Below are 26,415 nucleotides of genomic sequence, written 5' to 3' on the forward strand. Positions count from 1 at the left end.
TCGCGACGGAGGGGCTGTCCCATTGCCTACATGGACTTTATTCATGACAGAAACACGTTTCGTGATGTAAACGTTCTAAGACAGGAAGAATAACGGAGCATTTTATAATAGACGGGTTATATGAAATCAGTCGACATTTTATTGTAAATTCAAAACTGTTTACTTAGTTTTTAACTGTGTTTTGCCTGTTGAGTTTCTTGTTATCGACCACACCAATAAGATCAACGCTTGTGTCTAGTTGTTATTTTTTGAACCACGACCCCAGTTTTTGGGAAGAAATCCTAAAAAATGTTGACAATTTTAGTGCTAGCCGTTTCAATTGCAAGTTTGACGAATTACTGCTGTGCAGCAAGTAGGTGTAAAGTTATTTGAATTAATATGAATTATTGAAATAGGTTACAATGAACAACAAATCCTAAAGAACTGTATCTTAATTCATTTTTACTGTCGTCACGTTTGTCGTTCGCAACCTGTTAGCGGCAAACCCAAACCAAGATGATCGTATGGCCATTCCTAAAACAAAACCTTTTTAGAGCTGTATTTATGTTGCAGCATGCAAACCTTCCGCGTTCGGATTGGGAGACAGTGTCTATACGTATAATCCCAACCCAACTGACGCAGACACAGCAAGATCGACGTGTCCTGCTGTGAATGGACATTTGCCCGAAATACAAAATAATCCTTCGGCGGGAACGTTACTTGATGTCTTTCGAAATATCTGGAAAAGTATCAAAAATAGGCTTTTATAAACCAGCAGAAAAACTATGTAAACATACAGAATGTTGTATTGATAACTCCTACATGACAATGTACTCCTTAAAAACTTGTATGGAAACTATATTTCTATTTTAACTGTTTTTCACAAATATTTAATTTCAACTTTTGGTGTATTTTACTTTTATTTTTTGCAAGATTTTATAAAAAATTGGGAAAACGCTTGTGATAATGCGAAGGTTTGTACTTAGATGTTGTACGTTTGTATATCGTCAACTATGGCAATGGTCTGCAGTTCTACTCATTTAACGAGGGGCAAGCAAAGGCGTTCCCGAATGGACGTCGATATTGGCATCTGGACTTTTTCGAAAGGTGCTACGTGGCTTTTAATATCAATAATAAGCAAACTAAGCCATAGCTAAAACTGTATTCTCTATACGGGAAGATACATATTTGGATGTAAGCTTAACTTGATATTGCATTTTTCTATTTGTTCCAAAAAGCTTTAGCATTACCAACAGAAAGCATAACATGAATCCATATTTTGCAGCACTGGAAGCGGTTTGACCCGGATATATTTCTGCCGACACAGCTCGGGTAAAATTTACGATCTGGGAATAGGCAAAACGTGCGAGGCTACAGCTAGTTATGGGGGTAAAGAATTTTTAACGATAGGATAATAAATTGCAAGGGCGTAAATGCGATTCTTTTGCAGACACAACAGAGATTTTTTCCCTATTCGCGTCCCTAAAGCCGTTCACGTCGTCCAAGACTGTTTATGTACAACAAAGTGTTTTTCACTTCAAAGCCTTTGCCGAATACCCATGGCAGGGAAAGAAGCAATATCAGCAAATTTACGTCCCCGGTTGGTGTACTTACATTTAAGGAACCCTTTTGACAAAATAATGCACGTTGGAAGCAAGTTAAATAACACATAACCTAAGCGCACGTTGGAAGCAAGTTAAATAACACAAAACCTAAGCGCACGTTGGAAGCAAGTTAAATAACACAAAACCTAAGCGCACGTTGGAAGCAAGTTAAATAACACATAACCTAAGCGCACGTTGGAAGCAAGTTAAATAACACATAACCTAAGCGCACGTTGGAAGCAAGTTAAATAACACAAAACCTAAGCGCACGTTGGAAGCAAGTTAAATAACACAAAACCTAAGTCATTTGTTTTTTGTTTTGTTTTTTTCTGAAGTATTTCGCCTACAGTGAGGCATCATTGGAAGCAAATATTCCGATCTTATATTCTAAAGTTTATGCGTGATTTCACCATCCATTATTACTACCACGTCTTCTCAGATTTCAAACTTTTTATTGGAGATCGCTTTGACCCTTCACAAGGAAAATGGTTGTCAGAAGACGGATCGCCAGCAAGCTACCCAGCACCAAGTGTGAATAATACGTGTCAACAAAAGGCTTACAGCTTGGGTAAAACTCTACATCTTGTAAACATGAACTGCAGCGGGGATCCGGCTTTCTTCTTGTGCCAAGTAAAATGTACATACACACTGATTGTTGCAACTGTTGCAACGTTTACATATTGACGTGTATGCTAATTACGTTTCGTTCCAGTTAACGCCTGGGTTGAGTCAGTTCCGAATCAAGCGGCAGTGATGTCAGTTCGATGGCAAGGACTTTCTAAATTCATTGGACAGCGCGGATTTAGTGCAACGGTAATGATCATAATTCTTTCCGAAACATTTCAAACCCCAAAACATGGAAACTGCTTGTTTAAAAGGCTCAAATTTGTTATAGTGTTATGAAATCAAGGAAAATGGAAAATAGCAATCGGAAACTAAAATAAATAAAAGTATCACACAAGTATATGAAAAGTCTCAAAATAAAAAAGTTTGCCTTACGTATATCACAGTTTAAAACCATGGTATTGCGAGCTTCTTTATGCTGAATCATTCCGGTCGGCTTCGCCCAATTTCACTCGCGCATTTCCTGTGCACATAAATCACTTTAACCTGACCCACTACTGCAATAAATAGGTAGCACATATGCTTCCGTGGTGAACATACTGCAACCTGTTAAATTGCATGAAAAAATTGGTTCTAGGACCACCCCAGGTTGGTGCAAAATCGTTCAAACGACACCTAATCGTAAGAATATATAAATTTCGCCCTTATGGCATTACCAGCAGTATTCTTAGAAACAACAAAGATAAAACAAAAGCAAACATTAAAAATCAAACAATCCCAAGACCAAATACAGATGTCAGTGGTGATCTATACGTTTTTATATATATTTATATTCCATGGAAAACTGTTAACATACATTGAACAAATAGCTTTGATTTTCTTCTTTAGATTGTCATTGAGAACTCGGACGGACGTTCAATTATAGCTCCCTACATGAACCGAACAACACTTATCACCAACCTCAGCCCTGCCAAAAACTACAGCGCAAAGGTTTCGAATGCAGTATTATCTTATTAAGATAAGCATTGAGTTTGTTGATAAATTATATTTCCACTGCACGTGTTTTCGGCACCTACAGTCAGAAGATGATGAACAAAGCGTGTCAAATTACTACATCTACATTTCAGTTGGGTCATTATCAGCGTATACAGCATTATAATTACCACTGCGTGTGTGTTAAAATTTCTAGGTAATTGCTGTTCTTACCGGATGTAAAAGTATGAACGTATCGTCTGTAGTCACCTTCTCCACGGAGAAAATTCCGACAACAATTGCCTTTCCGACGACAAATCCTACCACTGATCTTGTCACGAGCACCATGGTGACGTCAAACAATTCATTTGCGTTTAATGGTAAAACTTGTTGTTCACAATTATGACTAAGCATTTGCGTTATGTAAGCCTTCCTATTATTGGCATGAATCATTTCCCCAAGAGGTGTTGCGATATATTGCATGTACAAAAATAATGTCCACGAATTTGACGTTATTTTTGTGGTAATAGGATATAGCCTACAAAAAAAAAACTGTAATTTATACATGGCGAGGTTAATCAATTCCAATACTTCCTTAGTCTTAAACGTCGTGTCACATGAAAAGTTGTTGGGATTTGTTGCAAACGCCTAATTGTGACTTGCAGGAAGTTTGGTCAGTGAAAAACTTTCTGTGGGAACTTTGGTCGGAATTATATCCGGAAGTACGGTTGCATTTATCATTCTCATCACATTGTTGGTGATAGTTGGGTTATCCTGCTGTGCTGCCAAGCGAAGGTTAGTTCACCTAAAACAAACTTTTTGTTTCAAAAACTGGATTTTTAAGGTTTTTCATGGTCATTTCTTTTGAAGGTCCACTGAGGGAGATGTTCAAGTAAATGATTTGCAAACAACGATCCGTGAAAGGCCACTGGAAGATTTTGAACCTGTTAAACCGCCGATACGCACTTCAGAAATACGTAAAATTTACGAAATTAAATTCAAAATGTCCTAAATATTGAAATATTGCTCAATAATGTTGCTCAATGTTTTATATTACTTTAACATAAAATATATTATATTACTTTAACGCACATTAAACGACATCCCGATGTTATTGTAGCGTCAGAGGTTTGTGGTTAAATCGGATAAACTTGATTTTTAGCAATCATCGACCCCTACACTTATGAGCTCGAACCACGAGTGCAGTCCTATGTCAACTACTCAAGTCATCACATTTACAATGAAGCCAATGAAGTCGCTTACGAGAATTAGGTCACGGCATTAACATTTATATTCGGAATGAAATTCACTCTGCTTCAAGTGGCATTCAATTTTTTGTTGTTGTCTTTTTTATCATCATTTAGTACACACCATGTTTTTTTTTGTATTTTAAGTATAAAAACTTTCTTGTCTAGTAAAGGGTGTCTCGTCACCTTATGATAAAGACAGATTTACAAAATGTTGACAACCAGAAAGGCTGTTTTCTATAGACCAGAACGTCTTACTCTAGAGCAGTGTACCTTTTTGACCAGAGGGATGTTAGTTGACAAAAAAAAAATCGCCAGTTAACAAAAGTTTGAACGCGCGTGACTCGGCCATCTTAAAAGCCAGCGACTTACTTTTTTCACACAAAGATAGATCACAGGCTGAACTTTCCAACAAAAGAAAAATCAAAAACAAATTTGCATTAATATTCGAATATGAATATGATATGTTTGCTATGTCATAACCACAAGTAAACATCGATTCCCGATGGAATCCTTAAGGGTAGATATTCTTTGGTGTCTGTACTATCTAAAAATAGTAAACTTTTTCGCGAGAAAAAACGCGCGCCCTCTCAAATTTGAAGAATATTAACCATAACCCCCACATTTTTCAACGCTCTGCGCTCGCCGCGAAAGGTAACAAAAAAAATCGCCAGTTAACAAAAGTTTGAACGTGTGTAACTCTGCCATCTTAAAAGCCAGCGACTTACTTTTTTCACACAAAGATAGATCACAGGCTGAACTTTCCAACAAAAGAAAAATCAAAAAAAAATTTGCATTAATTTTTGAATATGAATATGATATGTTTGCTATGTCATAACCACAAGTAAACATCGATTCCCGATGGAATCCTTAAGGGTAGATATTCTTTGGTGTCTGTACTATCTAAAAATAGTAAACTTTTTCGCGAGAAAAAACGCGCGCCCTCTCAAATTTGAAGAATATTAACCATAACCCCCACATTTTTCAACGCTCTGCGCGAAAAGTAAGTCGCTACCTCGTAAGGCGGCCGAGTCACGCGCGTTCAAACTGTAGTGTGTTTCGCCTGAATGATTGCACAACGTGGTGGTGTCACGTGACCACCTCATATATAAGTGTTCCTCTGTGCCGTCAAGGGCATTCTCTTGCAACCTATGTTACTGTGCACTGCTGTTTCGTTCCGTTTATGTTGTGTAACAAACTACAACAATACATGGTGTCAGAAGCTGGACCTCAAGATATTTGCCTTGTCCACTAACTAAGTGATAGAAGGGTATGGCTTTCCAGATATCGCCGCCGGAATGCTTTGATTTTAACAAGCCGGAAAGCTGGAGGACATGGATTCGCAGGTTTGATCGCTACAGATCAGCGTCTAAATTGTCTGACGAATCAAAGAAAAAGCAAACAGATACCCTAATATACCTTCTCGGCGATAAGGCCGATGATATTCTAAACTCTTTCGGTTTATCTGCAGACGAGGTTAAAACGTACGAAATTGTAAAAAGAAAATTTGATGAATACTTTGATGTTCGTAAGAATGTAATTTATGAACGATGTCAGTTTAATTCACGTGCGCAAAGACCTGGAGAAACTATTGATGAATTTATAACTTCACTATTTTCACTAGTCGAAAGCTGCAATTATGGCGAACTAAAAGAAGAAATGATAAGAGATCGTATCGTGGTTGGGTTGCTTGATAAAAGTTTGTCTGAGCGATTGCAACTAGATCCTAATCTAACTTTGAATAAAGCAGTGAATATGGCCAGAAACACGGAGATTGTGAAAAAGCAGCAGGTGGAAATGCGTCGCACATCTCATTCCTATGCCGACGTTGAGCGCGTTCAACGCAAGCGCCAATCAAGCACTGGAATGAAGCCCGAGGGAAGATGCCAGTGGTGTGGAAATGCGAAGGCTCATCCAAGGCAACTCTGCCGAGCGCGCAATGCTACATGTCACACGTGCAACAAGCGCGGTCATTTCCAGTCGGTATGTAAAAGCAAATCACTTCATTTCATAGAAGAAAATAAGTTGCCTTTGTACTTGGGACGGGTGTATATTTGTACCGCTATGTCAGGTAGACAGAAAAATAACTTTTCTGTTTTTGTTAATGGCAAAACAATCAACTTCCGTATAGACACAGGTGCGGATGTAACTGCTATTTCTGTTCAACTACATAACTTCTTGGATGCCCCGGAATTGTTACCTTGCAGTGAAGTGTTGCGGGGTCCTCAGGGTGTTCGACTTTCGCTAAAAGGAAAATTCTCAGCCACATTAGAACATGAAGGTATTTCGTCGGTACAAGATATTTATGTTGTCAAAGGATTACGGCAATCACTACTTGGTTGGCCGGCTATAGAGTCTCTGAATATTCTCAAGTCTCTTTGTGCAGTAAAATCTGAAAGTAAATTTACCGATTTATACCCCAAGATTTTTTCGGGACTTGGACACAAACTTTTGTTAACTGGCGATTTTTTTTTTGTCAACTAACATCCCTCTGGTACCTTTTTGTGGTTGCGTACCACTTGGAGGTGAAACCACGCGCACCATATAGATGAATGTTATAAAGTAACTTAGGGAATGATGTAACACGCATTTAGAGATCACTTACAATTTTTTGAATTCGCTCTACATCTGCAAGTTACGGAAAGATGCGAGCGTACCACCGGTTGGGAAACACTGCTCTAGAGTATTTTTATTGCAACATATTTTACACTCATACCGAAACTCGTAGTGTCCTGAGATGACTTACCTAATAATTTTGATTTTTCCCATTTATATTGTGATTAATCAATCATGACAACAGAAACTGTTATTTCATCTTTTTGTGCCCAAAAAAATCAATTTGTCATTGGGAAAGTCCCCATAAAATCCCCTTCTTGCTGCATTTATTTGTAAAAAGCGAAAAATGTTGTTGTTTTGAAGTTGCTGGATTACCTGTGACAAATCAGCCCATATGGAAATCAAATTACCAAAGTCCAGTTTATGTTTAAAAGTTACAAAACGATGATAAGACTGGCAGTTTGTTTTTTACAGCGATTTTGGTTTCAGATGCAATGTCATTTTAATCTCTACCCTATTTGTTTTTTTATTTATGCTATTTATTTTCCATTGTGGACGGGCGCCCATTGCTAATAATCTATGTTCAAAAAAATTTGAATGGCTGAGTTTGTTTTATTACTTGTGGATGTTCTGTTTGCACTAAAACGATTTAGGTATACGTATACCTAGGGTTGCTGACAATGCTGAGCACTGTGACTTTTGTTTCTCACTTTTACATTATTTTCGTTGTTTGTTGAAACTCCATGTGTTATTGCACGGTTTTCTGAGTTATTGCACGGTTTCACAAAAAAAATGTAAATTTTGCGTGTTTTCCATTGCAATAATAGGACATTAGGATTATTGCATTTGGCAAACCTTTGGAAGTAAATTTTGTAGTTTTGGTACTGCCACGTTCATGGTGTCATGGCTAAAGAAGTTACCTATGAAAACTATTCAGATGTTTTAATCAAGAGGGTTTTGTTGTAAGTATTTTTAATTTTGTAGGTATTATTTTTTATAACATTGTAGAAGTAAAAGAAAGTTTGTGTCAATGTTATGATTTCTTTGCTATTTTCTAAACCTCTTCTAATTTGTAAGGTATGCAAATCACTAAACCAAGACTGCTTGTATTAAATAAACATCAGTCATTCAAAATCAGGTTTTTACATTAGGGGGAGAAAAGCAAACCTTCTCTGTGATGTTGAAGTTTGCGTTGGAAGCAAAACTTTCTCAGCTCACAGAATTATTTTGGCCTCAAGCAGTGATTATTTCAAGACCATGTTTACCACAAATGTATGGGATATGCCTTTTTTTCCTTATTAGTACTGCAGATCTATGCCTAAAACCACACAATAATTGTCATTCCCTATTAAACATACAGCAGTGTAAACCAGCCAGCATGCTCCAGAGGTTTTTAGAATTGTTATTTTCCAGATGAAGGAGAAATACTCTGGTAAAGTAACCTTAAAAGATGTAACTGAAGATGCAGTGGAACATGTGCTTGATTTTATCTATAGTGGCAAAATCAACTTAACAATTGAAAATCTGAATAATATATTGAAAGTTGCTCACATGCTGATGGTGGAAAGTAAGTACATGTGTTTGGTTAGTTCTGTGTTTGTTTGTTTAGAGTAAAATTTTATGTGAATATCATTATTCCTAATACCAATAGCACCTTGGTTACTTTTTGTAACACAGAATTGTTTTACTCTATCGCACAACACAGCACTGTTGCCCATTATGTACACTGGCATCGCAGCCAAAACAGTCAACAACCTAGTTAATTCATGTTATAAACTTAAACTTTTATCAACAGAAAAACGTATACATAGTTTGATGGTATTTAGGTTTGCTCGAAGTTTTAGGCAAATTTATGGTAGATGGACTGGATGATACAAATGCCTTGCAGTTGAAAGGAACAAGTAGTTTGTTTGGTCTTCACAAACTTAAAGAAATGGTTGAAGAATGCATTATTGAAAACTTTGATGTCATTTCTAACCAAAAAGTGTTTCTGATGACTTCTGCTGAAGATATGAAACTTTATTTGTCACAGGATTTAATCGGGGTGAAGTGTTCCAAATTAACTAAACTTTTTTTTATGTTGCATATAAATAAAGGCCTTAAATGCATAAATCTGGCCAAAAATGAAACCTTGACATATTTTGTTGTAAGGTATAAGGAATTATTATTGTGTAATTTGGATCTATTGCGATTTTCTATGACTTACAGATGGCAAGTGCAGAATAAATGTTCAGCCTCTGCTTTGTTCAGTTTCGCTAGAACATAATACTAAGTTATTAATTCCATATGGATGTTTATTCCAGGCAACAGAAGATGAGTTGGCTGCTTGTTTGTTAAAGTGGGTAACTGCAGATTTATCTAAAAGGAAAGCAGACCTTTTGTCTTTGTTTAAACTGATTCGCCTTCAGTGTGTCTCAGTGGATTACCTTCTAAATACCTTGAGAAAAGAAGTGGGTAAAATGTGTCCAAGTATCTTATCTGGAATAATTGTTTTCTGTATGGTTTATATCTTGTTTTTTCCACAACTTTGTTACGTGTTGTTTCAGCCGCTGGTTCAGAGCAGTAGAGAATGCCAATGTTTGATTGAAGATGCTTTGCATTTTCATCTGAAACCGCATGACATTGCAAAGCAACACAAGCGCCGAGGTTGAGCAGGTTCCATGGTATCAATATCTATGCATTAAAATTCTAAACGTTGGTATGCAGGAAAGCAAGATGTTTGTCTAGTGACACTAAATGACTCAATACAGGAGTTAAGGTTTGGCGAAAACTCTGCTGAGAAACAAGTAATTGAAACTGGTTTATTGTTGGATGCAACATGCTCCGTTACATATAATGTATCTTTCACATTATGTCTAGATGAAACAGCCAGAAATGCATGTAAGCCATGCAAGTGCTGTGGTATTGCATCAAGGGAAAGTGATTTTATTTGGCGGATTTTCAAATCAAGGCAAAAAAAATGAAGCATCAAATTCAGTAATTTCCTTTGATGGAATGGAATGGAAGAATGAGGGTGCATTAGTTACAGCACGTGCCAATGCAACAGCTGTGTCATTGAAAGGTGTAATACGAGTACTGTTACATTATTGATTAGGCCTGTTTTTTCGGTTGTGTATTAACAGAACAAGTTTATATTTTCGGGGGTGAATCGAATGGAAAAGTTCTGTATACAACAGAACGGTTTCATGATGGAAAAAGTGAACTCCATTCACAAAAAAATGATGGCTATGCCAGAACATGTGGTGTGTCGATTGTTCATGAAGGTACAAAAAGCTAAAGGGTGTGAAACCACTTTATAGTATCGCATTTGTCTTCCGCTAGATAAAATTTACATCATCGGTGGCTACGTTCATGCCTACCATGGAAAAGGTAAGGTTTTCGCAACTTTGTACGCCTAGCACGATTTCAATTATTTTTTTTTATGAAACAGTGAACACCGTTACATCGTGCTTTGAAGCTAGTTTGTCCTATCCGTGGAGTTTGAGCTGTGGGAGGGCCTCGTGTGGCGTTTCTCTTGTTAAAAACAAAATATTTGTGTTCGGTAGGATTGCCTTTTCCCTTATTTTTATTGAAAGTTAATTATCTTGGGTTTTAGGTGGACTCGATGCCAGCGGAGGCTTTGTCAACGTCGTTGAGTATTATGACGTAACAACGAAAGCTGTTACAAATGTGGCGGAAAACCCACCAATAGATCTTGGAGTTACTTCAGCTTGCGTGTTGTTTAACGACAAAATTTTGGTTCTTGGAGGGTAAGTCTGCTGTGTATAATGTGATATAATTCACTGAATTTGTCTCTTGCGTTTTATGCAAACCTATGTGAAAATTTTATCGAAAACTACAGTTTTTGTCACACTTTTTTTGTTTTGCAGACAAAGTGACGACCTTTATTGTTTTGATTGCGAAAATCTTTCGTGGAAAAAGGAAATAAAGTTGGAGAGGAAAAATTATAAAGGCATTGCAAAATGTTAAACTTGTCTCCTTAAGAAAAACGATTTATTTTTTTGGATCTCTGATGTTGTTATTCTTTACTTGCACAGACTTGTTTTTCTCATGCATCTTTTATTCAGGTGAACCAGTAGAAAGAGTGTGTAAGCTTGGGTCGGCTTCAAGAGGGTCAAAGATCTTTCGTCTAAGAAACTGATCAAAACAACATCTAATAATTCAGTAATTCAACAATAATCTCGACATTTGTGTGCCTGGGTACGTTTTATTTGCGAAATTTGCCATTTGATGATTCAGATTTAATGTCATTGCCATTTAGTGTTTCTTAATTTATCGCTGGTGTTTGCCTTTGTAGGCTATCGCTTTTGCATCAGAATGTGTTCCCAACCTTTTCTTGTTGACTTCTTCACGCTTTCCTGGTGAACTTGCGTTAAATTGAACGCAAAATTTTAGTTTTGTTTCGCTTGCATTTGAATATGGGGCTGTGACGCATGTTGTTGTTGTTGCCGATGCCTTCTGGTTTTGAAATCTTGCTAATAATATTAATATACGTCGCTTAATGTTATGCTCTTGCTTTATTGCTCATAATATTTGCTTGTGTATTTTTACGAGCAGCCTACCTATGTGTTACATTTAAAAGGGTATGGATGTGTTTGTTTCTTTTGTGTGATATTTTATTGTTGCTGAAAAGGCAGCAACTTGTTATTACACAGAATGCTGAGATACCTCATCTGCACTGGAAAGATTACATATGCCCTACTGTTGAGTTAGGTTTGCTGGCATCGTAGCCAAGGCATCCTTATGAGCGAAATACGTGAGCTGTGATCGCCAAATAGAAAGAACTTGCGCAGTGGGCGATCCCGCCCTGCTGTGCGAAAGCATTGTAACACTTCTGCGTTGGCTGTCGAACTAGGGTCATAACTTTGCTTAACTTGTCCATTGCGTTATTATGTTCTGTGTGGAAAAACGACAAAACGTAACATCAACTTGCCGAAACCCTATTTATTATTCTGTGTATAAAGTTGACTCAGAAACAACTGCACTTGTAACATTCACGCATTCGATTTATACTTATAATGACGTCATAAGCGTAGCAGTACTGCACAGTCACCGTGAAAAAGCGAACGATTGCAGTCTCTTGCGAAATTTAACCTTATATAATGTCTTGATGATAAAGTAATCACAATCTATAACGACGTCGCAATGATTCATTCAATATCCTGTTTACCACATGAAAAGTTGGCCCATATGCTTATGTCACACCACACCTTGCTTTTGTGTCATATTATCGCAAGGGTTATATAACATCACGTGACATTGCCGACCAATCAGCTATCAGTATTAAAAGCATAATATAGCCTGTGCGTACCAGTAACTACATTTTTCGGAATCAACATTACGATCGAATCAGCCTACAATACTATTTTGTTTTGTAATCAACGTTATAAGTGAAGCAGCTGTTAAGCCGGAATGATCTACTGTTATTGCGAACCTGTGGGCTTATTCAAATACAATAATTACCCAGAGAGACTTGCAAGGCCTAAATACTGTCACAGGCGCGTGAGATTCAATCAAGCCAGGAGATATCAAAGGCACTCATCAGCACCTCCTGTCATTAGAGAATCGATAAGGCTTTTCCGCTACTCTGGTGTAGAACCTTACACACTCAATAATGGTATCTCCAAATATATTTTCATACAATGCAACAGGCAAACCTCATCAGTGGTAAAAAAATGCAAAGCCATAGGACACAAGGTTTACACATATGAGTTAAATATACAGCAAATACAGACCGGTTACATTTCAACAAAACACAAATTGTGTTTTAACACAGGTACATGACTATACGACTCTATAAGACTTTACGGACGTCATGAGCAAATTCAATTCACGTGTTCCTATAAAACGTGCAATACCTCAATGCTGGCTTTTATTTTTTAAGCGTGTAATTACCTTCGTAAAGCGCATGTAAAGGCATCGCTTGCGTGGACCACACGGTTTGAGAAAATGTAGATTTGAGCAGAAAGTGATTATTACTTATCTGTATTGGTGCGAACAGTGTTAACTGAAGTATCTTGCGGTTTGGAACAACAAGACAACGCTTTGTCAATTATGGAAGAATACAGAACTGGGTTAAGGGCGCTGTTGATTGGCAGCAAAACAGCGGCAGCAAATGCATAAACGGACGTCGGCAAATTAACACCACCCAGGGCGACGAAACCAAGGGTACAGACAGGAATCCAACAACAGAAGTCAGTGACCAGTAATCGAGATATTTTCCTCTGCATTTCTGTGCTCGTGTCCGTGCTCTTGGAATCCGACATTCGGTTGCTACGACGATAAATGTACAAGTATCCGGCAACCATGAAGAGGAACAGCAGGAAGTTGAGTGTGATGAGAAATAAGGAGTATTCCCATGCCTGGTTCTGAACTGTCACAAAGAGGCTGGGCAAGCAGACGCTCGTTTGACTGTAGTAACCGAACTCGCCCATGATTGGTCGATTAGCAAATTTCAAATTAATGGCGGATCTTGCATCATGCCACGAAGAAACAGAAACATTGTATCGAGACATTCTCGTTGCCAGTGCCATAATCTCTTTGTAGGCGACGAAATCGCGTCGATAGAAAAAGTTGGGAAACCAAACGTGAGACACGAAGTACCCGGAAGCGAAGTCTATCACCGGTATGACTGCGATTACAATAGATGTAATCCAGGCGCCTACACAAGCCAGTCCTATCCACATCGGCTTTAGGGATCGGATCATAAACGGGTTTCGGACAGATACGATTCTGTATACAGTGATGAGCGCTAACGATAAGGCTGACGTTTCAGTGGAAATTATTGCAATTGCCCCCAAAAATGAGCATTTTGGCCCTGATCTCCAGATGGCGTCAAAGAAACAATACTGCCCCGAAAAGTAAACACTTGTTATAGCTATACCAAGAAGGTAAATTCCCATCAAGAAATCCGCAAAGGACAGGTTAAATATAAGAATTTGCATACTTTTATTGACCAAGTTTTGAGAGTTTCGATTCATCCAAAGATCCCGAGCTGTTGTTACACAAACAACCAAGTTCCCAATCAACGCAAGCAACCCCATAATCCATATGAAAGCTCCTAGGACTGGGTTGGCGATCATCTCCTTCTGGTTGGAGAAGATTGTGTTGCGAGAACTCACTGGAGGGCATTCGTCACTTCCGTCCGAACAGTCCCAAATGCCGTCCTCCTTTTGACTGATGGGCACCGACAAAGGCTGACCGTTCAGACAGTAAAACCTTTTTTTTGCACAGAGTTGCACAGATTCGTCGGAATGATCGTCACAGTCGTACACAGCATCGCACAAATTCATGACATCAATGCTTGTTAAAGGTCCATTTTTGCAAAGAAAGCGATTGGGGCAAAGCGACTCATTATAACCATGAGGGTCCTGTCCGTAGCACACGTAAAAGTTAAAGGCAATGTCCAGAAATTTTGTGTTGTTACAAAAAGCTGGGGTATTTGGACAGTTTGTGCATTCATCAGATGCGTTCGTGCACTCCGGTCGGCCGTCACACCTGGCAGATATCGAAAGCTCCTGTGCGTGATGAAACGGTTTGCACCAAGTGGAGTTTTGTATTGGGTAGCAATACTTGGTGTTCCGTTTTCCAGCGCATCCAATGGCTTGGTTGCACAAAACATTATCAATATTCAAACAATCAGTGTCATTGTAACAATGCATTTGTCCTGGTGAACAAGTTGATTGTGAATCTCCCAAAACTGCATTGCAAATGCTTTGATCTTGGCACAAACACTCGTCGGAAAGATCGTAGCAATCCACCACACCATCGCAAACCTGGTGCCTCCCGATAACCAGTTTTTTATCGAGACACAGAAAGCATCTAAACTCCCCGTTGACAAAACAGACGTCCGATTTGTCGGCGCATTGCGCTTCGGCATCATATAAATTTGGTTGTGACAAAGCGCAAGGAAAGGTCACCCATTTTCCGAGACATTTAAAGCCAGGTTGGGCTTCCAATGCATACCTTGAGTTAATAATAGTAGGGCAAAACATTAGCAGGGATAAATCAATGCCTTGTGCGTGTTTGTAAAGTACCAGGGAATCACTGGACACATTTCTGCACAATGGTATGATGCAAAGCCAATAATCTTGATCACATTGCTCATCAAGCCGATCTTTGCACGGGCCCTTTTGTCTGATGCAACCGGTCTGGTTTACTGGTTGGTTAGCAAGCAATTGCGTGACGTTCTCGGGGCTGCGACATTCAACCAAATTGAAGTTGCAAGTGAAACTAATTTTGTTTCCGATTATATGGCATGGCTCGTCGCTGCCGTCCGGACAGTCAACAAAACCGTCGCTAACCCAGGTTTTGTGAATGCAGCGTCCAACAGTTGGGCACGTTGTCTTGTCATATATACACCCACACATGACCTGGTCCACTCCGCAAGTGCAATTTGCCTCATCACTATGATCCGAACAGTCGAACACTCCGTCACATCTTTGGTTTGGTTCGTAGCATGTGGAATAATCCGGGCATAAGGTCTGAAGGTTCCCAGGACAAATGCCCCGGGTGCAATTCGATTCGTCGCTTCCGTTTAAACAGTTCACGATCCCATTGCATTTGAGACTTAGTGGAAGACAGCCGCGGTAAAAGGCACATTCCTGGTTACCACATCTGCAGTAAAACGTATCAACTGGACATGTGCAATTAGCTTCATCGCTCCAGTCGCCGCAATCGTTCAAGCCATTGCATTGAAAATTGCCCAAAGAGCTACCGACCACCGACTGTACACAATTATTTTCAGAACTGCAGTTCCTTTCATCGGCTCCCGTTGCACAGTCCGCTATTCCGTTACATTGTATCGGGCTACGAGAGCACGTTGTGTTTTGTTTGGTCACTGCCAGCACTGTGCAGTTTTTCTCATCACTGCCGTCTTTGCAGTCGTCCGTCCCATCGCACACTTTGTGATCCGGCAAGCAACCGACAAGCCCAGAACAAGAGTTGTTTCTGTAGCATGCGCATTCGAACTTCCATGACGGACAAGTGCAGTTTACCTCATCAGTGCCGTCCAAGCAATCGTAGACACCATCGCAGATCTGTTGTTGGGTGTAGCAGCCCAATCCACCGTAACATCCGCTGGTCCTCGATGAGCATCCACATTGGAATTCGAATAGTTTGCATGTACATGCCTCATCCTGTCCTCCCGGACAACTAGACCTTCCGTGACGACATATGACGTATGCCTTCGGCAGGCAGTGGTTTGTTACGTTTATGTTGATGGACCACACTGTCTCCTTCGTAGCCGGACAGTTGCACAAGTAATCACCTTCAGCACATTTCACTCTTTCACTTCGACACTCCTCTGAAAAACACAAGTAGTTAAGTTTGGGCAAAAAAAAGCCATAATAATCATTGGGAGCGATGCAGACAGGTGTATACACTGTTACGACATGTAAGGTCTCATCAGTGCAGATGATGACTGTGGCATATCAGGCTAGCTGATATCGACTAGCAGGCACACATCTTTCCACCTTACAGGTCAAAACAGTGTGTACACCTGTCTACAGCTCTCGCAAGTGGTTTAGTTTGCGAGGCTACTATTAGTGCCCCCAAAAATCTAAGACCGCAAAGAAAAACAGGATAATCCAAACTAAATAAGTAAGCTTATTATATAACGCAATCGGTGTGGTTTCTGGTCTTTGACCCCCAGAGAACGCTCCGTGCCAAAAAGAATTACAGGCCACCGTTAAAAAAAAACAGATTAAGGCATTGTTGTTTTTATAGATGGATACAAAATTTGTGTAAGCTGCAGACAGATGGCCACTGTTTCGACCTAAAAGGTCTCATAAGTGCAGCTGGTATGACTGTAAGACGACTTTGCTGACCAAACGGCCAAGAATACAAAATTGTTTCGATATAGTAACTGACGCATGCAACATAAATGTCATCGTAATTTTAAACGGTGGTCGCCAAGCCAAATAGTTACGTATCCCCATACAAGCTTCCTGTAATTTGAAGCTTAACCAACGCAGCACGCAATCAATCAAATAGCCACTGCAGTAACAATCTATTTAAGCACGCGTCAGACTTATACTGCTTGAACATAATAACAACATGACTTGAAAGGTTATAACTGCTTTGACATTATGTTGCATTCATCAGAACATTTGCGACTTACTTGGTGGGCTTCGATATGACTTTAACAAAATAAACAGTTTGCGCATGTTTTAGATAGCCTATTCGTTCTAAAGTATGAATGTCCACAAGCAGTTTTGTTGAAAACACACTTGTTGAAACGTATAAATATAATCACACAGTTTTAGTGCAAACAAAAAATCTGTTGATTACTTACCGAAGGTCAAGCTTTCGACAGAAGCAACAATAAAGATTGTTGTTAAAAGAAACTGCAGCATTTTAACAGATATTATCACACTTAAAATATTTTCCTCCTGTAGCAAATATTTAATTAAAACATCCACATTGCCCACTGCACGTAAACACAAGTGACAAAAAACTTGATGTCACGAACATTTAAGAACAGATCAACTAGAATCTTTTGTTAAAACTTAAGTTGTCTTGAAATGCACACCTTTCCTTTGTGGCTGAACTTAGAACATTTCCACATTTTGTTTCGAGACAAAAAACGTGTCAGTTAACTACGAAGGGGTCCGATTCAGGCCATAGCTTTATATTTTAAGCTGTAAAGGCGCAGTTGAATTTACTGAATATCTGCTTGACTGCAACTAAAACTTTTTTTCATGTAACTAACATCAGTTATTTCTGCGTATGACGTGGATGGGGTCAACCAAGCTCTACATACAAGAGGAAGTTCCGATCACACACGTCAATGTAACATGACGATTGATCACCTGCTTCCTGGAGATCACAGCAGAATGAGGAAAGGGCACTACAGTCTGTGTTGATTGACGTACATTAAATCAACGTACTGATTCGCGAAACTTTACAGCAGTTTAAATGTTCCTCTTAAGTTGGTTCACCAGACTGACAACAATTTACATTATCCACAAAACACAGTTTCTGCTTGTTTTACTTTGCGAAAACCTGACACAATTACCTGTTGTATATTGTTTTTGTGAAACTGACACAAATTGACTTCATATAATAAATAATCTTCAAGCGAAAATTGTATAAGTAACGACAGGCGATGTTGCAGCGTACAAGTAGGATTCCCAGTCGCTGCTTTGCTGAAGCTAAAGTCTGTTTGCGTGTTCTTGCTGATATAGACTACTGAATTAAAAGCTCCGTGAACAGACTTCTTTATTAATGGAAACACACGATTGCAATTACCAGGTGGCTTAAGTTTAACTAGTTTCAAGCGCGTTTAACACGTGACTGAATTGCAGCGAATTTAATTATTAAAAGAACGTGCGAACGTTTACAGCGCGATGGCAAGAATAACGACAGGGCCGAGAGAATACGAGCGACTGAGAGAATAGACGAGACTGGACTGAAGTGGTTGAAGGATTACGAAATGAGCGTTTTATAACAAAGTGTCAGAAAAAATGTGTTGTCCAGCAGGATGCCAGAAAGCCTGTGGGAGCTCCGGCAGGAAAGCTTAACACCGTCTGTAGTCTTCGGTCCGTATGTGTTCAAAATGTGTAAAGAATTAAGTAGGGAAACATGCGTGTTGCTACACATGTCCCTTCCTTGTGAAGATTGATAGTTTCTATCCGAAATCCAATATCGTCTTGACCTTTGGCTGTTGCGAATTGGGTTGCATTGAATTCGGTGATTTGTGGTGGTTATCGGCCGCATTATCGTCTTGGTTTTCCTGTCACGGTTATTCTTTTTTTTTTTTTTCTGTGTACAAAAGAAAATCAGCAGTAAAATGCTCAAACAATTTAAAATATCAAGCGTTTATGGAATTTGCGTGCTGCATGACAAATTAAAAAAGGTTATTAAAACTAAAATGAACCACAAATTCCATCGCATTGTAGCGTGCGCAACCAATGCTTACATTTTCTCTTGGGCCGTCAAAAAGCATAGGCAACGACCCGCATGCGACTTAATATGCGCGTACAAAAAATAAAAGGGCTCAGCTGGATGGCAGTCAAAAAGTAAATTGGCTCATCTCGTGTAAAGAAATCATCTGTACTCATTCAGGTACATGTGTGAATAAAGAGCTGGCCTCGCAATAGCAATATGCAACCAATAGTTGTATAGGTATAACCAATTATCCTCAATGCCAATTTTTGGAATAATGTCAAGTTTTAAGACACGTCACACTTAATAGTTCCAAACTGGAGGTGATCTTCCTAAAAATAATGGACTTACAAGAGTTAGGCGTCCTCTCGTCAAATTAACACTACAAGAAAATGTCAAAAGTAGACGAGGACTAAGTTTGTGGCACTAATAGTTAAAAAGAAACATGTTTTGGGATAAGACAGCAACAAAGACCATAAAACGTTAAAAGTGGTAGTTTAGTTTAAGATAAATTCATGTCACAAAAATATGGGCCAAAACCTTAAAATCATACTTGAGTTAGGTTAATCAGCAGTTTCATGCTTCAACCAGTCATAACAACCCTAGCTAAAATAGTGCAAGGATTTCTCCTAAAGGAACGTCAGTCGTGCTTGACTAAATGCCATTGGCATAGAAGTCATGTCGTCAAGACCAGGGAAGGTCTAAGGTATTCCGACATTATGACTGAAAATTGTATCTGTGTGACCTTGCTACACGAAAGACGTCAGGTCCCTTAACTGCGCCGCGCCTCTGCTGTTGTGCATATAGAGGACTTTCTAAGCAGACAAAATGTTTAGGCTAGGGTCCACAATTCACCATTAAGTAACGTCAAACACGTATGCCAATAAAACTAACGTTTTAGTTACATGAGTTACTTCAACTAAAGAACCCCTTTGCTTGAAACAAAAAGAATATAATACACACACACCTACATACATACTGACATAACCATATAGGATAGGCGTTTTACTTGCATAGTATAGTTTCACAGACAAAACATGCTTTAAGAGCAGTTTGGCTTTAAACGTAGTGACTTATTAATATTGCGTTAAGGCTTATTAAATTACAATTACAGTACCGGGTTATAAATGGTGTTCGATCATTACGTCCAGCTCTTTTCTCGCGTCCATCGTGGTTATAGAGCGAGAAGCACTATCTGCCATTCGCCACGAAATTCACTCCTAAACAAGCAAAATTTCGTGAGAATCACAAAGTGCAATGCAATAGAATATTACCAAAAATAAACGGAACAAACCAACCTGGTAAGAGCAATTGTGATCACGTCGGGCAAGTTCACCAGTGCAGCGTACAAGTAGGATTCCCAGTCGCTGCTTTGCTGAAGCTAAAGTCTGTTTGCGTGTTCTTGCTGATATAGACTACTGAATCAAAAGCTCCGTGAACAGACTTCTTTATTAATGGAAACACACGATTGCAATTACCAGGTGGCTTAAGTTTAACTTGTTTCAAGCGCGTTTAACACGTGACTGAATTGCAGCGAATTTAATTATTAAAAGAACGTGCGAACGTTTACAGCGCGATGGCAAGAATAACGACAGGGCCGAGAGAATACGAGCGACTGAGAGAATAGACGAGACTGGACTGAAGTGGTTGAAGGATTACGAAATGAGCGTTTTATAACAAAGTGTCAGAAAAAATGTGTTGTCCAGCAGGATGCCAGAAAGCCTGTGGGAGCTCCGGCAGGAAAGCTTAACACCGTCTGCAGTCTTCGGTCCGTATGTGTTCAAAATGTGTAAAGAATTAAGTAGGGAAACATGCGTGTTGCTACAATGTTCAACCTCGTGACCAAACCTACAAATTTCCAATCCACGGCGATACTGATGTGATTTGTGAAGTGAATTTTAACTCTCTAAGCAGTGAACAAAAACGCACTTCAGGAAATAGCAGCGAGGTATTTACGGTCACCGGAAAGATAAATAGGACATTAGTAGAGTGACGTAATGGAAAAGTGAAGCCCAACCACGAAAACTGTGACGTCACTCCTTCCTGCAAGTGATAACATCTCGTCCTGTAACCTTCGAACCTCAGTTTTGCATCACCAGTAACCCGGACATGATCGGTGAGCATTATGACCTACTTACTTTGCGTACATGATGCGCTATAGAATAAATCATACCACTTTGATATCACATAATTACATTTTTGTCGATGTTAAAGAGTTCCTCTTTACTTGTGTGACTTTGTTCTTGAACCAACTGCTGATGCCGCCTCATGTTGTCTCGCAAATAATTTTGAATTTGTAGATAAGACTTGCAGAAAATCACAAATGGGGTGTACTTTCTGTGATTCATTTTTTCACAAAACCCACCTTAATATTTTAGCAGTTTTTCAACGAGATTTTATACAGCACCCTCCACCAATTGACTCTCTGACTAAACACCCTGTGAACCATACTAAAACTGCCAGAAACATGCAGAAAATCGCCATGGCAACAGCCTGTACATCTGTGCTTATTCAATCAAAACACTGGCACACACAATTTACTCTGTTACGCAGGACAGAGTTCGAGAAGGGCATTTCCCGACCAAGAAACTCTCTTCCACAGAAATACATACATGGGGCCTAAAGTGGCCACAATATAGCCCTCCCGACGAGCTCCAATGTCTCAGTCGGTTGAGTATTGGATCTGGAAGGGTCGAGGGTTCCAACCCCACCAGGAGCTTGAATTTTTATATCTCGCTTTGCCGGACAAAAGAGGTATTCAGTATATATTAGACTAAAAACTCCAGTTTATAGTGAATAGAATGAAATTTAAAACACCATACAATCAGACAACCTTTTGCATACATGCATTTTAATTGATTTTTTAAAAGAGCATAAATTCAATAATTTAAATTGTGGAGTGTTGCTAAACAATAACAACGCAAAATTTAAAAAAATACACAAGCAGGAAAACATGAACTTTAATTCATAGCCAAGTGATATTGTACACATATATATAAAAAAATGCTACTAATATTCCGACACACTGCTATTCATGTACCTTACAAAATGTAACAAACGTGTATATACAAATAACAGACACTTAAAATACAGGTGGCTTATTTTTCATGTATCATAAAGTAGAAAGTTTTTACAGTCATTTTGTGACTATTAAAAAGCATTCACACCACACAAGGTGTAACCATGTATGAATGGATTAAAATGCAATTCATTTCTTTCACCGCTGTGAAAGTTCACTTACACCCTATAAGGATGCTTGTAAATTGAACCACCGGTGCATACAGTACAGTATTTGTGTAAAAATGTTACAAACAAACCATGATTGTTTGTCATATTGTCATACGTGATTATTTGTCAAAATAAATGTATCTTTCCTATTGACAGTGAACAAAATTTTATAGGGCAGTTACGCTGATGTGTTTTTCTTGAAGTTACATTGGGCCAAATATCTTTGACCCTGCTGGTGCAACAAAAAGTTCTTCATAATGAAAAATATTGGCACCATCACCTGAAAGACAAAAGAAACTGAATGCACACACAATAAACCAAACTGTGACAACCAAAATTACACCTTGAAGTTTTCTTTTTTTTGTCTTGATGCGGTTTTCCCAGCTTGTTGTAGTTGTGTTGAAACAGAAAAGCTGGTCAGAATCTCTATTCAAAATAAAACAAACACACCTAAGTTTAATAACTTGCCTTAAACCCACAAGAAACTTGCAATATATGTGTCCTGACCTTCCAAGAAGAACAATGTCATGATTTGATAATAAACAACATGATGCATATGGCATTGGTACTGGTGCTGGAGTCAAAAGAGTCCATACTTGGCTATTGGAAGTGTCAAGAAATTCAGCACTATTTAGAGGCTGTTTGCCATCTGATACTCCACCTGGACACATTAATCCTGAGCCTTGTAACACAAGTTCTACAATGACCATTGAATGTATTAAAACTGTTAAATTAAATATCTTTACAGTTTTGGTTTTAAATATCTTTACAGTTTTGGTTTAGTGTTAATGATCAACAAACCAAAAACATAGATAATATTTTCAACAACTTGCGCTGCACAATTTCCCCTTTTATGATTCAATGATGGTCCTTTTAAACGCTCATTTGTAGCTAGTTTGAATCGTTCTACTGATGAGTGCATAATCCTTGTCAACTGAAAGCCATTTGCTGGAATAATTCAATATGGTTTACACAAATTTTTGTGGTGTGTTGTTCACTTTAGGGCAATTGAAAATCACCGTGTATCTGGCCGCATCCTCCAATTAGATAAACACAATCTAAAAAAAAGAAATATTAAAACTACCATTAAAATTTATTACTAATCATACCTTTAAGCAATACTGCACATGATGAGCATCTGTTGTGATGTTGTGGTCTTAATTGGTCTGTTTTACAGCATCCATCAACAAACTTTTCAGTGCAATTTATAAAATTGTTGTTGGTTCTGCCCCCAAATATAAACAAAGCATCTACACCAGTCAAAAAAGAAATCAATACTAAAACTAAAAATGAAATAAACAAAACACAATAAACAAAGCTAAATACAACATCAAAAGTGAATTTAACTTAACATACCTACAACACTAATATTTTTAATGGGCAGTAAGTAAATCTTGGATTTAAGTTCTCAGATTTTTGGTTTTAAAATTATGATTTAGAAATTAAGGACCTCCATTAGACACAGCCACTGCTTCAGTCCTTGGATTCTGCATAGTTCCTTCTTCTTTCCAAACATCTCCATCAAATGAAACAATAGCTCCTGTAGGTTTTTGGTTTCTTGCACTTATGTCACCACCACAAAAGAAAACTTTATTTTGATGGAGGGCAATTGCACAATTGTAATCCACATGCATTTGAGGCTGATTTACCTGAAAACTGGTTCGTAAATCTCATGAAAAAACAACAGTTAGTAGCTTACTTCAAATTCACATGCTGAGGCAGTTTTTAGCAGAGAAGTAATTTCATGCTTAGGAGTAAGAAGATACCATTTTGGTGAATCTAATGAGGGAACAATATCTCATTTTAACCTTTTCAAAATAAATAAAAGCCAGCTAACTCTTATTGTAGGAAGATAGAAGCCCTGAACATAATTAAGTCATTCACCGTTTTATTATTTACGGCCAAGTTTTTCTGGTGGGGAGGGGTAACCAGTACTTATATTTTCAATAAATACACACTTGTTACAGCCCTGGGCATTTCTTTTTCAAAAAAATCAGGCTCAAAATGGAAGTGCATTGCATCCTCAACCAAATTTCTACACTTTGGATTGCCCAACACCAATTCCTGTAAAAGAAACAACAGTAGCCATTAATTCAACTTTTCAGTTTTTTTGGTCAAACAAATTTTAGTGGTGAAGACATCACAAAAAGTGATACACACATTGTAAGAGTTACTAAACCTGGTAATCAAAGCTACAACAAAACACATATACGTGATGCTTGTGCAAAACTTAATTTATTATTTGTGTCCCACCTCTTTGCGAACATGATTGGTCAAAAACCAAGAAGAAATCAATTGTAGGCGAATATGTCCAAATAATCTCAAAAACAGTTTCTTGCGTAGCTTCAAGTTATGGTTTGTCCAAAGCATCAACAAACTAAACAAAACATCTTCTGATTCCACCTGTTGCAAATATAAAACATGTTATGACACTATAACAAACAAGCATTTGGTATAATCCAACAAGCCGGTATCCATGTCCTCAAATTCCCAAGTCAAAAATATTTGGATTAACCATTATGTTGACTGGTGGAATGAACACAACTTACCCTAACTTTATCAGAACGTAAGAAATACTCAATGTCTTCTTCACAAAGTTCAAGAAACTGTTTGGACAAACACACATCCTCAAAGTTGTCAAATATACATTCATCAGCTTTTTCTCGAAGAAGCTCCAGAAAATAAATTTTACTGATGTTCCGAATTTCAAGAGCATTTTCTGGTTTGAGGATTTCCATAAAGTAATGATGTTCAACTGTTTTCATTAATTCTACACAAAACAACTTTTTTCAGATCATTTATTTAATACAACTACACTATCACATATATATAGTTTCTAAAAAGTCCTTCAACTTTTTAAGTCTGACTATAATGTTATATAATATACCTTTCATTTGCATCATTGAAGCTGCTTGCAAAATGCCCATAACATTTTCTGATGTCAAATCAATTTCACCAAAATACATGAAGTTTACAATGAGACCCATTGTTTCAGATGACATCTCTTTTAGTTCAACAGAATGCGAAAACTTTTCCTTCATCTAAATTTGTAGGTTAGGCGATTTAAAACCAGTGGCACCAATCTTACATTTTCCCAAAACGATTTAATGTTTATAAAATAAAGAAATACAATAATCATCAACAATAAAACAGTTGACAAACACTGTGCAAAATTATAAACTTTCTGAGATCGGGTTTATTAGTAGTTTAAAATGTAAAAAACAATTAAACACTTGCATTTGTTCTGAACATGGTGCTAAAGTAGTCGCTGTTTGCTGCCAGCACATTTCTATGAGCAAGAAACCTTTCCCCTTCAACCACCAACTCAATGTCACAAAGAAAGCCTTCATCTCGTTGCCTACCAGTGACAAAAGCAAAAGCTGTAAAGCTGCCTCAAATTGAAAGGAAACACAAGGAGTTGAATAACATCCAGCAAAAAATTATGACAAATCTTAGAATAGTATTGGGTTAATGGGCTGTAGTAATCAAAGTACAAAGAAAAACCTACTTGACTAAATTAGCAAAGCAAGCCTTGGAATGTGTTTCCAAAGAGATCAGCATTCTTGTGTTGTAACCACATTAAATACCTTAAAATCGTTGTAGGACAGGCTATATCACTACCAAACCAACTGTAACAACATAATCCAAAGTGAAAAGTAAGAACTTGTTATCATAAAAAATAATTAGTTTGTGCAAAACTGCATTGTTGTCATACCAACAAAATACAGCAACGAGTTGCAATCGGATTGTGCAGCAATGCACGTCACGTTGTTTTTGTTTACCTTTAGGGACTTTTAATCAGGGAAATTTCAATTCATAGAAATTGAAATAAATTAAAAAACAAAAATAAAAATTTGATATATGTAAACTTTTTGTACAAAAACAATATTTCGTTATTATATGGTAACAGCATAAACTACATTCCATATGTTCCACGTATACGGGTGCAGTTTTAGCGACGAAAACAATTTTTATGTTTGCCATATGCCAAGGGTAAAGCAAACTCAGCAAGCTTCTAAAACACCTGTCAATCACGATGGAGGTGAAACCTCAATCAATAAACTAAAAACATTTTTATTGTTTCAAATCAAATTATTTTTATTTTGTACAAAAAGTCACTACGCACTTGAAACAAAAACTGCACAAAATGGTTATGTAAAAACGTCCTCAAATAAAATTGAGTATAACCCAAACCATTTGGAAGGTAGGGCATGAAATGCAGTAATTTTGTAAATTAGCAGGGCAAATGATAAATGATCAATTTCAGAAGGCTTTGGTTCACGTTTTCAATGCTTTATGAGGGAAGGACAAACAACCCCACTAAGAGCACGAAAGACTTTTTGCTAATATTTGTACTATTGTATTTCATCATAAATATG

General features: G+C 38.0%; 3 protein-coding genes across 5 annotated transcripts; 1 reads left to right on the plus strand and 2 right to left on the minus strand.

Annotated features, from left to right (window-relative positions):
- The first annotated feature begins 7,747 nt into the window (after positions 1–7,747).
- LOC145890362 (kelch-like protein 7) lies at positions 7,748–11,507 on the plus strand. 3 transcript variants are annotated; one of them, XM_082981350.1, is made up of 14 exons: positions 7,748–7,884; positions 8,074–8,194; positions 8,336–8,489; positions 8,749–8,966; positions 9,226–9,372; positions 9,469–9,568; positions 9,629–9,708; positions 9,782–9,983; positions 10,045–10,185; positions 10,244–10,291; positions 10,353–10,463; positions 10,518–10,671; positions 10,792–10,874; positions 10,990–11,507. In XM_082981350.1, exons 1-14 carry the CDS (start codon positions 7,826–7,828, stop codon positions 11,061–11,063), a joined length of 1,692 nt encoding a protein of 563 aa, XP_082837476.1. In that variant the 5' UTR covers positions 7,748–7,825; the 3' UTR covers positions 11,064–11,507. The 3 variants fall into 3 exon arrangements, with proteins under 3 accessions (XP_082837476.1, XP_082837477.1, XP_082837478.1); XM_082981351.1 differs by having other exon boundaries at positions 10,084–10,185; XM_082981352.1 differs by lacking the exon at positions 8,074–8,194 and having other exon boundaries at positions 7,753–7,884.
- Positions 11,508–12,646: 1,139 nt separating this feature from the next.
- LOC145890357 (uncharacterized) lies at positions 12,647–17,309 on the minus strand. The gene is made up of 2 exons (XM_082981346.1): positions 17,217–17,309; positions 12,647–16,226 (listed from the first exon to the last, which is right to left on the minus strand). The coding sequence occupies exons 1-2, from the start codon at positions 17,275–17,277 to the stop codon at positions 12,898–12,900; spliced, it is 3,390 nt and encodes a 1,129-aa protein (XP_082837472.1). The 5' UTR covers positions 17,278–17,309; the 3' UTR covers positions 12,647–12,897.
- A 4,399-nt stretch (positions 17,310–21,708) lies between these two features.
- Positions 21,709–25,667, minus strand: LOC145890361 (kelch-like protein 12). Its single transcript, XM_082981349.1, has 14 exons — positions 25,545–25,667; positions 25,274–25,394; positions 24,924–25,077; positions 24,586–24,806; positions 24,290–24,439; positions 23,995–24,100; positions 23,736–23,815; positions 23,487–23,685; positions 23,146–23,286; positions 23,056–23,094; positions 22,838–22,984; positions 22,544–22,697; positions 22,380–22,462; positions 21,709–22,316 (listed from the first exon to the last, which is right to left on the minus strand). Exons 1-14 carry the CDS (start codon positions 25,595–25,597, stop codon positions 22,240–22,242), a joined length of 1,725 nt encoding a protein of 574 aa, XP_082837475.1. The 5' UTR covers positions 25,598–25,667; the 3' UTR covers positions 21,709–22,239.
- Positions 25,668–26,415: the final 748 nt, after the last annotated feature.

The sequence above is a fragment of the Ascidia mentula genome, chromosome 2 (genome assembly GCF_947561715.1).
Source record: "Ascidia mentula chromosome 2, kaAscMent1.1, whole genome shotgun sequence".
Taxonomy (NCBI): Eukaryota; Metazoa; Chordata; class Ascidiacea; order Phlebobranchia; family Ascidiidae; genus Ascidia; species Ascidia mentula.

Bases quoted from the DNA above. Each gene is read 5' to 3' on its own strand.
- LOC145890362 (XM_082981350.1), top strand. From the start codon at position 7,826: ATGGCTAAAGAAGTTACCTATGAAAACTATTCAGATGTTTTAATCAAG. The intron at 8,195-8,335 runs GTATGGGATATG...GTTATTTTCCAG, and splicing joins AGACCATGTTTACCACAAAT to ATGAAGGAGAAATACTCTGG. The intron at 10,464-10,517 runs GTAGGATTGCCT...CTTGGGTTTTAG, and splicing joins AAACAAAATATTTGTGTTCG to GTGGACTCGATGCCAGCGGA.
- LOC145890357 (XM_082981346.1), bottom strand. From the start codon at position 17,277: ATGCTGCAGTTTCTTTTAACAACAATCTTTATTGTTGCTTCTGTCGAA. The intron at 16,227-17,216 runs GTAAGTAATCAA...TGTGTTTTTCAG, and splicing joins TGTCGAAAGCTTGACCTTCG to AGGAGTGTCGAAGTGAAAGA.
- LOC145890361 (XM_082981349.1), bottom strand. From the start codon at position 25,597: ATGCTGATCTCTTTGGAAACACATTCCAAGGCTTGCTTTGCTAATTTA. The intron at 23,095-23,145 runs GTATGATTAGTA...TCTTTTTTTTAG, and splicing joins ATGTGCAGTATTGCTTAAAG to ATTGTGTTTATCTAATTGGA. The intron at 22,985-23,055 runs GTGATTTTCAAT...GAATTATTCCAG, and splicing joins AGGATGCGGCCAGATACACG to CAAATGGCTTTCAGTTGACA.